This window comes from Nicrophorus vespilloides, unplaced genomic scaffold (assembly GCF_001412225.1).
Source record: "Nicrophorus vespilloides isolate i.1.1-1 unplaced genomic scaffold, Nicve_v1.0, whole genome shotgun sequence".
Lineage (NCBI taxonomy): Eukaryota > Metazoa > Arthropoda > Insecta > Coleoptera > Silphidae > Nicrophorus > Nicrophorus vespilloides.
The window spans coordinates 107,359-124,402 of record NW_017100110.1 but is presented as its reverse complement, the minus strand read 5'-3'; the positions used below and the strand labels follow the sequence as shown (position 1 = coordinate 124,402).

At 33.3% G+C, this 17,044-nt stretch overlaps 3 protein-coding genes and 1 long non-coding RNA gene across 7 annotated transcripts in view; 3 read left to right on the top strand and 1 right to left on the bottom strand.

The window, feature by feature from the left end:
• Positions 1-2,668: 2,668 nt before the first annotated feature.
• On the top strand, positions 2,669-3,044 carry LOC108568412. Its single transcript, XR_001891297.1, has 3 exons — positions 2,669-2,747; positions 2,806-2,904; positions 2,964-3,044. It is a non-coding gene; the product is annotated as an uncharacterized LOC108568412 (long non-coding RNA).
• Positions 3,045-5,470: 2,426 nt separating this feature from the next.
• LOC108568458 (sodium-independent sulfate anion transporter-like) lies at positions 5,471-10,875 on the top strand. Its single transcript, XM_017929563.1, has 9 exons — positions 5,471-5,796; positions 7,300-7,487; positions 7,543-8,004; positions 9,122-9,342; positions 9,398-9,740; positions 9,795-10,097; positions 10,160-10,305; positions 10,365-10,538; positions 10,591-10,875. The coding sequence occupies exons 2-9, from the start codon at positions 7,328-7,330 to the stop codon at positions 10,804-10,806; spliced, it is 2,025 nt and encodes a 674-aa protein (XP_017785052.1). The 5' UTR covers positions 5,471-5,796; positions 7,300-7,327; the 3' UTR covers positions 10,807-10,875.
• Positions 10,876-11,093: 218 nt separating this feature from the next.
• On the top strand, positions 11,094-15,462 carry LOC108568459 (ER lumen protein-retaining receptor-like). The gene is made up of 5 exons (XM_017929564.1): positions 11,094-11,268; positions 14,308-14,567; positions 14,620-14,895; positions 14,952-15,119; positions 15,169-15,462. The coding sequence occupies exons 1-5, from the start codon at positions 11,178-11,180 to the stop codon at positions 15,388-15,390; spliced, it is 1,017 nt and encodes a 338-aa protein (XP_017785053.1). The 5' UTR covers positions 11,094-11,177; the 3' UTR covers positions 15,391-15,462.
• A 76-nt stretch (positions 15,463-15,538) lies between these two features.
• Positions 15,539-17,044, bottom strand: part of LOC108568460 (glycine-rich cell wall structural protein 1-like) — a 4,475-nt gene continuing 2,969 nt past the window's right edge. The window contains exons 3-6 of one of the 4 annotated variants that reach the window (XM_017929567.1): positions 16,199-16,280; positions 16,055-16,144; positions 15,937-15,993; positions 15,539-15,881 (exon numbers count right to left, since the gene is read on the bottom strand). In XM_017929567.1, coding sequence (XP_017785056.1) covers positions 15,824-15,881; positions 15,937-15,993; positions 16,055-16,144; positions 16,199-16,280 — 287 coding nt within the window. In that variant the 3' untranslated portion in view covers positions 15,539-15,823. Of the gene's footprint in view, positions 15,882-15,936; positions 15,994-16,054; positions 16,145-16,198; positions 16,281-16,719 lie in introns of those variants that run through there. The other 3 variants (XM_017929568.1, XM_017929566.1, XM_017929565.1) reach the window with 3 other exon arrangements.

The following is a 17,044-nucleotide window of genomic DNA, read 5'->3' as shown; positions in this document are numbered from 1 at the left end:
ATTAACTTATATAATGAATGTGTATGGCATTAAGCAGGGATGTATTTAGGTTGTCTCAGGCTCTAGAAAAAGTTTTCCTACTTCCCCTGATATCTCTGTTCATTAAAACTTAGTACCAATATATATATTCTTGAATTTTAATATTATGTTCGTGTGGCTCAACACGATATTAAGAGGTTCAATTAACATCAGTTTAGTCTTTTAAACTGTACATAACACAGCACTTGTTCTTCAGTTCTTATAAAAAAGTGAAGACAAAGAACAAAATGTATGCAGGTCGATTTTCAATTGGTTGTTAAGCAGATAGTATCTGTAATTGTAATATTTAAAAATAATTATTCAAAGAATGAAGAGTATTAAATTGCAGGTTATGATATATCATAATTAATTGCAAAAAATTGTAGATATTTACAAAATATTTAATGAAATTAATTTTCTGCTACAAAGAGCCAACTCACCGGTTGGCTATAAGCATTATTTACCATCAACAAAGAGCTAAACCTTATGTCAGACTCAGTTAAAACACTTATTTCAAAACTTTTCTTTTAACTGGGAAAGGGTATTAAATAAATTGTTGCCTATATATGAACACTACATATCGACAAAAACATATATATATTCTTCTAAAATGCTCTCTGAGCATAAATGATATGTATGTCTAATAACTTTACGCATTCTAGTTAGTTTAGATGTATACAAACGAAATTAATTTAATATTTTTTTTGCGCGTTATTATGATTAAGGTCGCTCCACTCTACCCAGCGCATTGATTTTTTCTTGCATATCAAAAATCGACTCACTACCCACAGTTTGGAGCTTTTTTGGACGATATATTTGTTTGTAGTTGTAAAACGACCTAATTTCTAAGAGTATTATACCTGCTTTGGCATAAGGTGATAGTGACATTAAACCTACCGACACTTCATGTATATATTCCTACCGCGAGCTAGGTTCAAGTGTGAGATAAGAAAGGTTGCTCTAGAGATAAACATAGACTATTCCTACCTTAAAAACATTAAGTTCCAAATGTTGGCCAGTAAAATTTTATTAACAACGTAAGATGAGATTAAATAAATTGTAAATAATATGAACAACATAAAATAAAATATAATATTTTCTTAAATAATCTGATATTATGTATTATTCTGGGTTGTATCAAAATATTTGTCTATTTTTTTTATTGGATTAATTAATTTATTATATTTTATTGGGTATTTTTCCGCTTGCATTTGAATTATACTGTACCACATGTTCTTGTTAGTATTAAATAAAACGGGTGTTAATATAATACGGAAAACCTTTCATGATCAACTGTAAATAGTAAAACATTTGATCTCGGTACTTTGCCTCAACCTCTTATACATTTTTGGTGTTGCGAAGGTAGCATTATGTGCTCTCTGATCAGTTCTCAATAATAGCAAGAGAAATTTATAATAAAAACAACATCATGACGTATATCGTAATTGATCGATATGTTTTTCGCCACTAACGTAAAATTTTATATAACAATAGCACGTTTTCTTTAAACAAAATCAATTACAAAAAAAGAACTCCACCGAATTGGATCCAAATTCTCGACCGTTTCCATTTAATTGTTATTACAAATATTCAAGCACGGTTCTTAGTCGCACGAGAATAGAAAGTTTCCAATTACTGAATATATATATTGTCTGAGATTGCCACCAACTCACGTAATATCCTATGACATGTTTTTTTTTTTTAAATTGTACAATACTGAACATGTCAAGTGCAGCGTTCGTGGAATCTTAGGAAATTTCCGATGTCAAATGTATCGTTCCACTTTGATGATGAGGATAGGAAGGTACCAAAAGCAACAAGTTATTAAATATATTGTAGACAATATCCGGTTAACAAATATATGGCGCTAAAAAGGATATGTCGCACAGAGAATAAGACATGTGTCACGATACTTGGACAATTTGATAACTGGTTTAACTACAAACCAAATTAATAATAATGAAAAAAAAGTAGTAGTTATTGTTTCGAACAATAATTTGCTTCCTGTTTTTGCTTCTCGCAGTGCGCGCGATTAATTAAATTAAAGTAAATTTGTTTCAAATTCGCGTGGGTTTTCAGTACTTTTGACGTTACTGCAAAATTGCCGCGGAATGGCAGCTAGATGAGGGCAATTAAAGCATTCCGATGTTGCAATTGAATGCAAATTGTATCTGCGTTCAACAAATCACCCATAGGACAGTATAATTTTCGGTTCATATTCTTGCTGATCTCATCTGATTTCCTCTAATTAGAGGTGTCCGGATTTGTATGTTTGGTCTAGCAATTAGAGAGACCAATACGTGAAATCGTCCGTCTAAAACATAATGGAAACGTGTCGGACAGAAGTGAAAATTGAACCAAGAATTCTATTCTGACATTCGCAGAAGCGTGAACTTGAGAATTGTTGATTATTTCCGTTATCGCGCTCATAAAATGACATCACATCGATTTGTGGGTTTGCGAGGGGCGAATAACAACAATTGCTTAATTTGTATCGAAACTAGAAAATGATGCTGGCCAAGTTCGCCGTGCTCTTTGTAAGTTTGTGCCGTGTTTACCTTAAATCCTCATGATTTTCACATTGTTTTAGTTCCTTGTCATATATCTCGACAACGTCCAGGTAATCAATATGCATTTTTTAGATATACACAGAAATTATTTTATTTTAGAGCTTTACTTCTGCGAGATATGCTAGTACCTTTACATCCGAAGAAGAAATTGATTATTCGGTGAAATAAGCAAAATATATATGTATATATATTTAATATTAGTCATAATATATTTTAGCCAGCGGAGATTGAACTGATGGGAAGGCTGTACGAGCAAGGAATGTACATTTTGGAGATTTTCAAAATGGTCCGCAGTTTCGTGTTTCATCCGAAATTGGTTTGCCGCAAACATTTTTATGTTTCTAGGACTACTAAATTTCTTTTACTCTTTTTCAGGTCAGATCTTTCTTCAAGCCTCCCCACTTTACGCCGTAGGGAATTTCAAATATACTTGATTAGAAATGAAATAAAACTACCAATAAAAAAATATTACATTTATTTCATTAATTAATCCAATAATTATTTAAACAATATATTTTATTTTGGTTAAATGATCGATGTCGATTCAACATTGCACTAATATATGTATTTATTTGTGTAATTATATAATTATTGCAATAAATATTTACATCACAAATTATGATTAATTTTCAACACATATTTATGTTTGTAAGTTTTTCATTTTTAACTGCTCACAGAAGATTTACTGTAAAACACCTCAAGGTTAATGCAGTTTATAAAGATCGATGATTGCAAAAATCGTTAAAATGTCGAACATCATTGTTTCCACTTTATGGACCGTTAATTGCAATTTAGTTGAAATATGACTGCGCTGAATATAACTAATAGCTTTTATCGGTGTGGATTAAACTATATACAGTGGAACCTCGCATAACGAGCAAAACGTTTCGCATAACGAGTGACGATGAGAAGAGAAGTTAAACTTGTGTACACATATTATGTGTATTTTTGTATATGTATTTCACGGGTATTTCACTATACGAGTCAAAATCCGGAAATTTTGGATTAAACTCGTTTGAAACAAAATGAAAGTACTCGTATTTAATTTATTTACAATTGGTTTATATTAACTTGCTATAATATTTTATATTGTATATTTTTATCATTAATAATGACAAAAAAGAAATTTCCATACTTCAGACAGTGAAAAATCAAAAATCTAAGCACCAAAATATCAATAATTACGGTGAAGCTCGCATAGGAGAGATAATATCTGTATTGTGTATTTTAATTTTGTTTTACTACAGTCAATAGACTTACCAGTAGTTTGAAATTTATATTTATTGTTTCAGTAATGTAATTTATTGGATAATATTCTGTGATTACTGAAAAAATGTTATTATACTATAAAAATATATATGCAATAGATGAATTCATAATCAATTTAAATTAGACTCAAACTTGTTTTTACACGGATTATTTTTGTACTAATTGGAAATAAATAAAAAGTGTAATTACATCAACATGTTGCAAAAAAAATCAATTGCTAGTTGACAAACCATTTGAGCATGTTGAAATAATAGAGATTGTCTGTGCCCTTTTTGATTTGCTGGAAGAAAATCATAGAAATGATAACTAAAAGACTCCACTCACTGCATTTTTAATTAAAAAGAAGGGTTTCATGCAGCGAATTAAAAACATATTTTTTTATACATGATAAAAATACCATTTTTTCAAAAACCAATCTTATATTTTTTTCAGTACACTGTATATATTTTTACAGGATTTTTTTACACGGATTTTTTGATCGTATTAAAAAATTCCAACAATGTTAATAATCGGTAATAGGTCTATTGTTTCATTCACATTAGTAATAAACGCAAAACATTGATAATAATTCTATTCATTTGCTTCAACTGAAATTAGTCATTGTAATTATTAATGCTTCCATTGTTTCGATTTTTGCATAAAAAGCAGCATCTTCGAATACAGTCCAATATCATGGAGGTTAAGTGCATGTTCTTGATCTTGCTATTGGTAAATTATTTTCTGATCATTTTCAAATGAAATACATTATTAATTTTGTTCTAGTTAATAGCCAACGCCGATGCAATGGTAAATTATTCATTAATTTTGATTAAATCTGCTAATCATTTATTTTGTAGACAACGCAACCAAATTATCATTTACCTGATAATGAAGAATACATTGTTCGATACCAGAAGAAGAGATTTTCGAGCGATGAAGAAGCATTTCCTGAAGTACAGCGGTCTAGTTACAGATCAATATAATTCTAAATGAAAATGTTAAATAGCAAGTAAAGGTAATGAATAAAGAAATAATTACAGAAAACAACATATGTAATGAGCCATTCTAGTTGCGCAAAAATTGACAGTGCGAACATTACGAAAGGGAAAAAATATATTATTTCTTCTTTGTCACTAGTTATTTATTTAGTTTTTGTTTGTGTTTTGGAATAGAACACTTGCGTTTTTACTTGCGAGGGTGTACGGAAAAAGGCGGAAACCGTATTCAAGGATTGGGGAAAAAGAATTCCGTTCACTTGATAGAAAATTCGCGTTCGGATTCTGTTATGCAACAGAACGAAAAAAAAACGAACAAACAAATGCAACTTGAAAGCGAAGTAAATTATTCAACGCAACAGTTTAAATATTTTTATAGATCGCTGAATAATTTTTGTTCTAAATATTATTTTTTATTATTCATGATCCCACAAATTGTTTTTACGTAATCACATTTCCCATTGCGATTATATAATGCAGTTTACGTGCGAGACGGAAATGCGAAAAATCGTCCTCAATTTTCGCTTTATGCCGCATAGCAAATGAGAATTTGCTTTAATTGCGCGGATTCGACGCAAGGTAGACTGTTGTAATTGTGCGCGCATCCACGAAATCTACATGAGAAGGGATCCCACAGAAGTCTTCCATGGTTGGAGTGGTCTGTTTGTTTGTTGTTTATTTGTTTGTTGTTTATTTGTTTCGGGGACTCGAATTGGAAGTGCAAACATTTTAGAAAAGCCTCGTTTGTTACGTTACACATATATAAAATTCATCAAGTCGCCTTTCGGATTCAGTCAGTCGCAGGCGATAGCGCGAGGCAGATCAAAATAATAGAAAAATAAATCAAAGAAATTTTTCAAAATTTTCAATTTATTGGAATCTGAAATATTTGAACGGGAAAATACAGATATATTTAAATTGTGAAATAAGACAGAAAGGATTCGACGCGAACCAAAAACGTTCCGGTGAGTAATGTTGTTTTATTTTGGTTTTCTTCTATATATTTTTTTTGCTGATAATTCATTGTTTCCGTGGAAACTGTATGTATGTTCCGTTATTAATTGAGGAGCATCCTCGTCGGTCACGTTACGCAAGAAACGCGGAAGAAAAAATCACCGAAGCGATGAATGCGACTAAAAGCTAGCGCAATTGTTCCATTGAAACTCGTTATCACCGTTTAGCCAATTCACTCTATCGCAACTAAATAGATGGTTTTAATGAGGCCCTTAGGTTGCGGTCTTTTTTTTGTTACTGCTACCATGCATGTGGTTACCGATTGACGACGTGTAATTTAATTACGCTTGCAAAATCCGCAAACACCGCGCACTCGTTTCATGTGACAAATTGCATGTCATTAAGTCACGAATTATTTTTATTAAGGAAATTTCGTCCTCTAAATATATGCAAAAACACGATCCAAAAATTATGCAAATAAACACACAACAAAACTAATTTATTTGGCAAATATTTTCGTTGCCAAGGGTAACTGCCTTGTCCCAAATATCTAATAGCAAGTTGGCTTCTGCGCCAATTAAAAATTATATAAAAAAAGCTCATATTATTGATTTCTGCCAAGGCTCACGTTTAGCAATCACCACAGTTTTGGTAAATTGCAGCGAGATTAGAAATTGCGAGAAGCAGTCAGCTTGGTTGAGTTTATTGGAAAACTGTTGACCCCAAATGGAGATCGCGTTTTGTTGCCTGTTTGTATTTTGTTTCTCGACTCGATGCATCTTCGATCCGCATTAATTAGAAATTGGTAAAAGTGAAAATCTGTGCGCATGGACTTTTACCACGACGGAAGTTATAATTGAAGGTATTTGTCCTGAAAACCAAAATATCCACATTAATAGAAGATTGTGTTTAATAGATAATTATAAAAAAAGTGCAAACGCACATGTGTTAACATTTAGGATGTTGCTCCAGTTTCCGAAACTGGTTTGAACCGATCAAGCAAAGACAAAGTGCAGCGAAGGCCACGGCGTTGTCGGAAACCTGTTCCGAATATGATCAGAAGGACCCGGAGGAGTAGCTCCGAGAAGCAAACCGCGAAGAAAGTTCCTGTTGCGCGAACGTCGCGCTTTCAAAAAGTAGAAAGAGAAAAAAAAGCAGCGAATAGCTTTGCAGGGTTGAATGAGGGGAAAGAGAAAACGATGGAGCGCATAAAGAGGGACATCCTTGATTGCGCAAGTCGCGCGGCAAGAATCCTTAAGCAGCCAAATTCGCGAAAAGAATTCGCATTCGGTCCGATTTCGTAACGCGGCGCTCTTGTTATTTTTTATCTTTTATTATTCGTTTTACGATCACCGGATCGCAGCTGCAACAGTTACGTATCAAAATTTGCATTCCGATTTTGGAATGTTACTTGCATTTGTTGTTGTTTACTCCCTCTTCGCTTGAGTGTTTTCCGTGTTCCCGAAGACAATGGGAGGTGGATCTTGTAATTAATTAGAACGGTTTCCATTTAGATCGCATGTGAATTAAGGATGTACGATCATGGATAAATTTAACTTAAACAACTCGCAGTTAACTCTCATCGGGGGAAGCCACGCGGATCTGAGAACGGGAAACGTGAACGGGGCTACGGAGAAGACGTCCAGCGATGGATCTGGAGACGAAGCCAAGCTCGATTCCTGCGAGGGATGCCTCAAGAAAAGTATACATTCATCAATCAAATAAACGTACGCCCTAGCTAACCTACTTTGTTGCAGACACGGTCTTGTATATACCGGAAGAAAAATACCTTCAGAGGCTGCAGCAGAACCCTTCCAAACCCAACCTGAAAGAGTGGTTTAAGCGCAGGACAAACAAGAACAGCAACAAGAAACTACTGCTGAAACGCATCCCCATCCTATCCTGGCTACCGAAGTACTCCATCAGCGATGGAGTTTCGGACCTGGTGGCTGGCATCACCGTCGGCCTTACCGTCATTCCGCAGGCAATAGCCTATTCTAACGTCGCCGGCCTTCCGCCGCAAGTCGGCCTCTATTCCTCATTTATGGCCTGCTTTGTCTACGCCGTCTTCGGCAGCGTCAAGGACTCCGCTATTGGACCCACGGCTATCTCAGGTCTACTCACCAGGGAGAACAACCACGGTTTCGGCGTTGACGGCGCCGTCCTCCTCTGCCTCCTCACAGGCTGCGTTCAATTTCTCATGGGAATACTACAATTGGGTATGGTATTTAAATTACACAAGAATGTGCAATGTAAGGACTTTTACCGCTGTATTGGCGCTTCCGCGGGTCGATGACCTCAACGTGGCTTTCAGAATCATACATCAGTTTTTGAAGAGAAATTGCGTTCAATTAAACGACAACAACAAAAATAAATTAATCTCTAAGTTACATTCCTAATACTTTTCTAATATTAATTTAAATATTATTAGCATACATATATCTAAAAATATTAGGAAAGTATCAAATTTGTGACTATCACATCAGTAATTTGAACCTGTAGGCAGTCTAATAACACGAAACTTTAGCAAGTAATTGCAAAGTAAATTTCAGTAACTATTAGAAGTAAGATTTCATTCTATTCATGCATATGAATGAGGTCACAAATTGGCTGCAGTAAGTATTTTTGCAATATTCATTAAAATATGTAAAATGCAAATTCACATTCACGTTAAGTATTACCCTTATACTACAGTATTCAGTCTCGATAGAGAATAATCTTTAATTATCTATAAAATATATAATATTTACATTTTATGAATAATAATACAATACTGAGTCAATCACATTGAAGTCTTATTGTTCATGATTAATGAATATTTCTTACTGCATATTATAAAAAATACATAATTTAATCCGAATAACTATATTACAGAGTACATTTAATATTTAAAATATATAATGTTATTTTATAAATAAAACTATTTAATGTTTTAAAGCAGTAAGACCTCGGTCGATAATTCTTTTGTAAATAAAAAAATAATATTTTTCAATAAGTTACAAAAATTTTTAGGGCATAATTGTATACTGGTTATTCGCTGACGTAATTGATATTTATTAAATTATTTTCAATATTCAAAATTATAACGAAAATTAATTGTTTCACTAGTTTTTTTTTATATTCTATTATTATTGATTGAATGTATTAAATAATAAGGACCTAAAGATAATTAAAGAGTCCTATGAGTAAGCTTGTTGATAAAATTAGACAAATGCACTATCATGAAAAAACAAGATGTATGTGTTGTTTATAATTAATTTGTTATAAAAAAAAGAAAATTGGTTAACTATATGGTTATTTATATTGTATAGTATCAATGTTTATGTTGTATTTCAGGTTTTTTGATCGACTTCATCTCGGGTCCAGTATCGATAGGCTTCACATCGGCCGCAGCAATAATCATAGCAACCACCCAAGTGAAAGATATACTAGGTTTAAGTATATCTGGAGGAAGCTTCCTCGACGTATGGGAGAACATCTTCGAACACATTTCTGAGACTCGTCTCTTCGACCTCATCCTAGGTGTCTCTTGCATGCTCGTCATACTATTTTTAAGGGTATATTATTTATTTTGTTAACTTTAAAACATGTAATAACTTATAAGATTTACAGAAATCAAAGGACTTCCAAATCGGTCCGAAAGACATTAAGGAACGAAAATCATACCACGACGTCATCGCAAAATGCGTGTGGCTCATTTCGACAGCCAGAAATATTATAGTTGTGGTATTCTGCGCGGTTTTCGCTGTGATCTGCGAGTCGCACCAAGCACAACCCTTTATTTTGACTGGCGTCGTCAAACCGGGCCTCCCGGAAATTAAACCACCGCCGTTTACCACGTCCGCCGGTAACGTGACTTACAACTTTATAGATATGGCCTCCACGATGGGCTCAGCTCTCATCGTAGTACCGCTTCTGGGAATTCTCGAGAACATAGCGCTCGCTAAAGTTTTTTGTAAGTTTACAATACATAAGTTTTGAATAAATGTTAATTTCGTGTTGATTTTAGCTGAAGGAAAGGCCATAGACGCCACACAGGAAATGCTTGCGCTTGGTGTCTGCAATATAGCTTCGTCGTTCGTGAGTTCTATGCCAGTCACGGGTGCGCTTTCCCGAGGAGCCGTTAACAATGCCAGTGGTGTGAAGACAACATTCGGCGGCATATACACCGGCATCATCGTCATCCTTTCTTTGCAGTTTTTCACACCGTACTTCTACTACATCCCCAAAGCTTCTTTGGCGGCGGTTATAATCGCCGCGGTGGTCTTCATGGTGGAGTTGCACGTAGTGAAACCGATCTGGCGCACCAAAAGTAAATTGCAAAGCGAACAATATAAAAAGTATACAATCTGTAACAACAGTAATTAATTTTAGAAAGTGACTTGATTCCCGCCACTGCCACCTTCTTGTGCTGTCTGTTTTTGCGTCTAGAAATCGGCATCGCCATCGGAATTGGCATAAACCTCGTTTCCCTTTTGTACGCTTCGGCGAGGCCTTCCGTACGCGTTGAGAAAGTCACAGTAAGGATAGTCCTGCTTGGTGTTATTTACAATTTTCTTATCAATCGTAAACGTTTCAGGCGACCTCAGGATGCGAATATTTGCTGATCACACCGGACAGGAGTTTGGCGTTTCCTTCTGTTGAGTACGTCAGATCTACTGTTACTAAAGCCGGCGTTAAGCAGGGTTCAAGCTCTATTCCAGTAGTAATCGATGCTAGGCATATGCAGGGAGCGGATTTCACCGTAGCTAAAGTAATTTTTAGTTGTTAACTTATGTAAATGTTTATTATATAATCATTTTTAGGGCATCAAACTGCTGATAGAGGACTTTATTCAGCGCAGGCAACCTTTGCTTTTTTACAACCTCAAGACCAGCGTCATTTCGACCTTCCAGGGCGTACAGCCTAAAGAGTTTGTTTACTGTCGCACCTTCCAAGAACTTGACGATATTTTGAACACTTATAGCATCAAAAGTAAAGAGGAAGTCATCGAACAAACTACTGTTGTTGATAAATTGTGATAGAATCCTAGAAATTAATTTATATGAATATTTCATTCCCTTTTTGTATTAATACAGCTATAGACTATACATACATACATATTTTAAATAAATCTTATATTCTTAATTTATTTATGATTTTATCATTATTTCATAGAGTTATTCTGTTTTGTGTTAACTGAAATTACGATTCAATTACTCCACCGGTATTATTTTTGAATTTATAGAATATCCCCTTATTTTATTTAAATACATGTACTTCACAAACATCATGAACGTTGCGATGGTTGCTTGTTTATCCTGCATTAATATAGGTAGTTGGCTTAAAACTGTTTTGCGCTGCACTGTGTTTGCACCATAATTTTATTGTATCGCTAAGTATCAAGTTCAAAATGAATGTCTTCCGCCTAATAGCCGATATATGTCATCTGCTAGCTATCGTAACGCTTCTGGGTAAAATATGGAAAACTAAATCATGTGCAGGTAAAGTTCCATTTATATTTTGTCAACAATATACAGATTAAATAAAAAGTAATCATCAATATCAAATTTTATAACAATTGATATATTTCAAGCAGTGAAGATAACATGCGCTATAGGTAATAACCAATGTCAGATATGATAGTCTTCCTAGAATCCACATTACGTGTTGTTTGTTGAATATAAATCAGGTGGTAACTAGATTCCGCATAAATAATATTTAGAATGAAACACATTGCGATGCGATGATAGTGGTCATAAAAGAATATAATAGAACAATAATATTTTGTAATAGTGTTACTATAGAGAAGCCGTTCTAAACCTCAAAAACAAATCTATAGTTTTCTGTAGGTAAATGGCGCAAGTGCTTTTCAGCTGGTAACTAAAAAACGGTCATGTAATACTTGGAGAGTGGAAACATAAAAAATAGTACAAATTATTTGTAAATAATAATTGAATGTAACAAAATCTATAAATATAGGAAGTTGTGATATACAATAAAAGATAATGTTATTAAGCACAGACATATCTATTTTTATGTGTCTCTTTCGACCTTGCAAATAATAACAAAAATAAATACCATACGAGAGGCGTAAAATCTAGTAAATAGCTTTTATTAAAACTAATTAATGTTATTTAAAATGATATTTAATTATTTTTAAATCCTGTTTATTCATTGTCATATGTATTTATACGTTATATATTAAATATTAGTAAATACTTATTTTCATAAATTCCAATATAAAATTAATTATAAATTTAACACATATATTATCATCAATTATACGTAAACAAGTAGACGATGATCAAGTTGGCAACAGATACTCCAAAAAAAAAAAATAAGAAACTCTCTTAAAATTATAATAAATATAATTTATTGATTAACTAAAATTTAAAGTAATATATAACAATAATTATAAAACGTAAATACAAATAAATACAGCGCAACAAAAATAGAATATAACGCATAATTCTTTATCATAATGTTTACTTTTATTTATATAATTATTACTTGCACTGATTATACAGGTCTGGTATATTAAATATAAATAGGTTAATAACTATTTGTTATTACTACCCTTTTTTAAATTTATTATTATTAAAGCAATCTATCATCTGACATAGATATCAAGCCTTATGAATGTGGTAAAAATAAAAATAAAAAAAGGACACTATAATACTTAATGAAGATATGATCTAGCAACCCTACTTCACATATACAATAATTATTTATGCACTTGCAAACATTGATTTATTTATTATATTGATTATTAAAATCGGTTGGGTAAGTTTTGCGGTTTAAACCTCTTCAGTCTTCGACGATGATCTGCAGTATGCATGAGCTCCGTAGCCAGTTGGTTTGGGTAATTCTCTAGCCGATTATGGTATCTTGTGCTAGCCTTTGCTATTTCTTCCTGAAGTCATTTTTTAAAATTTATATTTTAACAACGTTCAGAAGACGTTGTATACCATTCTGAGTCATTAATCACAACAATATGTATATAATAAAATATATAATTACAATATTCAGTAATTTATAGTTGTGACATTGTCATGTAAATATTAATAAATATTCATAACACAAGTTATTGTTTATTATAATCGAGAATATTATTTAAAAAGATACTAAATAACAAAATAAGCAGGTTCCAATAAGTTTCATATATAATATTTGTTATTGTGCATAATCTTCAAATAATGTACATATATAAGCATTTACTTAATTAAATGCTTATATACTTCTGATCGAAAACCTGAAATATTCTAAGATTATTTTTTATTTTGTTCTATTATTTTTATCGATAATTTTGGAACGGATTATGCTCGTTAGGCGAGGTTCCACTGTAATAGTAATTATTGAAAAAAATCAATTAAGTCGGAAAGACCATTAAAAATGTTTCTTATTTTCAAGGTTTTTTTTTATGAATTTATATTATTTTGGGTTTTTTACCAATTGTTTTTCTTGTTTTTCATCTATCAATCTTTATTTCTGCTTGCTGGAATTTATGTCTTATATACGTGTATATTTTAGCCAATAAATACTTTTTTTTCAATACTTTTGAATTTTATGATGTATCGGATTTATGGGCTGCAACCCAGGGCATCGTTTAATCAAAAAATAAACACAACTAACCCAAAATTTGAAAACACTCTTAGTCTATGGTCCCATAATGCGTGGCCCAAGGAACATATTTTTTTTCTATTTTATTTTCTGAGGTATATTTCTCTCAGGTTCGTGACGAGAGGTTATTTATGTTTTCATTATATTCTGAATCCATTTTTTTTTGCAATTTTCACATTATAAAGTAGCGTTTTTATAAAAGGCCCAATGTAAATACTATTTCATATTTAGAATCTTATTTTTATTAAAGTCTTTTTAGTAGTTCGCGGGATTAAAAATTTTAAGTTTAGTAGTCCGCGAGATTCAATATTTTAAGTTTAGTGGTCCATGAGGTCAAAAAGGTTGGGGATCGCTGCCATAATGGATCAATATATTTCAGATAATATAATACTTATCGTATTTTGAATTACAGCTTGGATGTGTATAGCGACAAAGTATATAATTCCGACATTCTGCTATGAATTGGCACTTCAGTATAATCATAATATGAGTCATAAGTGACTCTCACCAATGTTTAAGTCTCTGAATTTACGGGAATAACCAGTAAAAATGAAATGTAAAAATGAAAGTTAAAATATTTAAAATTAAGTCCTTCGTTCAAAGATCGACAAATAAAAATGTTCAAGACTGGTGAAGAGACATCTTTCTCAGTTGTGGATTATGGCAATGAAACACGTGCAAGTGGCTCCAGGCTTTGTAGATCACCAAGCCAAGACATTTCGATAGTGGCCCTTATTGTCCTTAATCCGCCACTGGTTATTAAAAAGTTAGTTATAACTAGAAATATTAATTTATTAATTTAACAAAAATACTATAATTTTGATAGAGTTCGGTTTAAAAATAAATTATTTTAAATTGGTTCAAATCTTTTAAACTACTTTCATATAAAATTATAATTCAGACTATAATATTATTTTCAGGTATTTCTGGAAAGACGCAGATCTTGTTTGTGATGGTATTCGTAACAAGATACGTGGATTTGATGACAACCTATGTATCGCTCTACAACACAACGGCAAAATTGATTTTCATTGGCCTCTCCGTCGCCACGACATTCTCCATTTACATGTCGTTCAGAGAAACCTACGACGATGAGCATGACACCTTTCGTGTGGAATTCCTCCTGGCACCAGCGACTATTTTGGCTTTACTCATTAATCACGAGTTCACTTTTATAGAAGTATATATTGAAAAGATAATAATATTTTTTTTATTAATGCCTCTTTGAGCAGATTATGTGGGCGTTCAGCATTTACCTGGAATCCGTGGCGATTTTGCCCCAACTCTTTATGATTTATAAGATAGGGGAAGCCGACATGTTTACTTTGCACTACCTTTTAGTACTCGGCTCATATCGTGCATTTTACATCTTGAACTGGATCTACCGCTACCAAACGACTGGCTATTACGATCTTATAAGCATTGTGGGCGGTCTAGTGCAAACGGCGTTCTTCTGCAATTTCTTTTTCTTTTCAGCTAAACCTTCGCTGCGCGTTGAAAGAATAAAGGTAAATCAATTCAATGAATTCAAAGATTAAGTTTCAATTGAATGAAGTAATTGTAGAACCTCGGGGGTTGCGAGTATCTGCTGATTACTCCTGGACGGAGATTGGGTTTTCCAACGCCCGAATGCGTTAGATCTGCGATTTCGAATATTGGCATCAAGGAAGGCTCTTTTCCGGTTGTACTCGATGCTAAAAATATTCAAGCAACTGATCTAGACGCCAATAAGGTAAGAATATCTTAATTGTTAGTTAATGCTGATAGTCATTCATTTTAAGCGAGCCAAACTTCTTGTCGATGATTTCGTACAAAGAAAGCAATTTTTACTCTTCTGCAATATAAATCTCAACGATGTGTTGGAAGAACTGCAACCCAGCGAATTCGTTCATAATTGTGCGCAGGAAGATCTTGATCTTATTTTGAAAAAGTACATTGGTAGCACAATACTGGAAATAACTAAAGAAACGGATAATATGTTGGATTATAGTTTACATCTATAATGACTTTTTTTACTTAAAGAATTTTTCTTATATTTTTGTGCATAAACCAATAAAATTATACTGTAATTTTTATTTATTTTGTCTCTAATATTCATCGAATAAATGGAGATTTTGGGCAGTAATGGATTTGGATAGTGTGATGAGGGAGAAATAGATTATTAAAAATTGATTTTGGCACAAAGTCTGTATTTTCAATTTAGAGTGAATACCATTAACAGGGAGAATTTACTAGTTTTTAGAGACAACACAAAAAACAAAAATATATTTATTTTTAGAAAGAAGCGGCTGCTTAATCTAATCGGTGGATGTGGAAGTTAGCGGAACTGTAATTAGTGTTGTTAATTTTTGATGCCGCGCCATCATCGCACACATGCGAGCTAATAAATACGTAAGTAAACGATCGGGCGGGGATTAATTTCGGCCGTAAATAGGATTAGGCCCATGAATTCTTTATGGGTCCCGCCTGTTGCTCTCGGACTTCCTTCAGGACCCTGCAGGAATAACGTAATTATGATGACAATAATCGGGGCAGGTCAATTCACTTACATTTTATTGTAACCCATCAGGTTGTTGAGATCGATGACAGCCCTCCTCAGGATATCGCTGAAACGGAAAGCGTTGTTAAAGTTTTAGTGCTGTCACCGTTACATACTGACACACTCACGTCAATTGGCCATCCCTTCTGACGCTCCTACCAAAGCTGTTGCCCAGGCTCAGGCTATCCAGACTACCGCGTTTCTCGACTGGCGATGCCCTGCAGTATTGACGATCATTAGTTTTATTCCTAAATTGCAAACGTAAATCTTACCTCTTAGAAACTCCGAAAGGACCTCCGAACTGCATGCTGTCGAACACCTTCATTTGTTTCTGGTGCTCGTGTCTTCGATCTACTAAAAAATCAAAATATACATGAATCATGACCGAAAATCTAAGTAATTGCTTTAATTATCGATTGACAGTATTGAATTGATTTACTATCTAATTTCGATTTGTGCTGTTTATTAGTATGTGGTTTTAATATCCTTGATTAGTACGATTTCAAACAGTGTGAGATATTGACGGAACCGATTACTCGCACTATGCGAGTATCCTTGTATAACCATTTTGAAAATTAATCATATGAAGTTATGAAACAAATATGTCAGCACGATCACTCATTAATAGATATAGGATAACTGTCTGCAGTATGAACAAAAAATTAATATCGAAAATGTATGTTAAGAACGAACGAGATATCTAGAAAAGTGTATCAAAATTTGCAATTAAAATAAATTATTATTTGTTTATGTCAAATCGTTTTATTTGCTTATTGTTTATTACAGTGTTTTAAATAAAAATAGAAATTATGTTTTCTAAAGAGTTTACTTGGACAGTTTTTCTTTAATGTATTGCAATATGTTGTGTATGTCGCGGCCGTTCAAGTTTCCTCCTCCGATTCCGTCTAAAGCTCTTCCGTTTAGGTTTCCTCCACCAATTCCATCTAAAGCTCTTCCGTTCAAGTTACCACCACCAATTCCATCCAAAGCTCTGCCATTCAGGTTACCACCACCGATTCCATCAAGAGCTCTTCCGTTTAAATTTCCACCACCAATTCCATCCAAAGCTCTTCCGTTTAAGTTACCTCCGCCAATTCCATCCAAAGCTCTTCCATTCA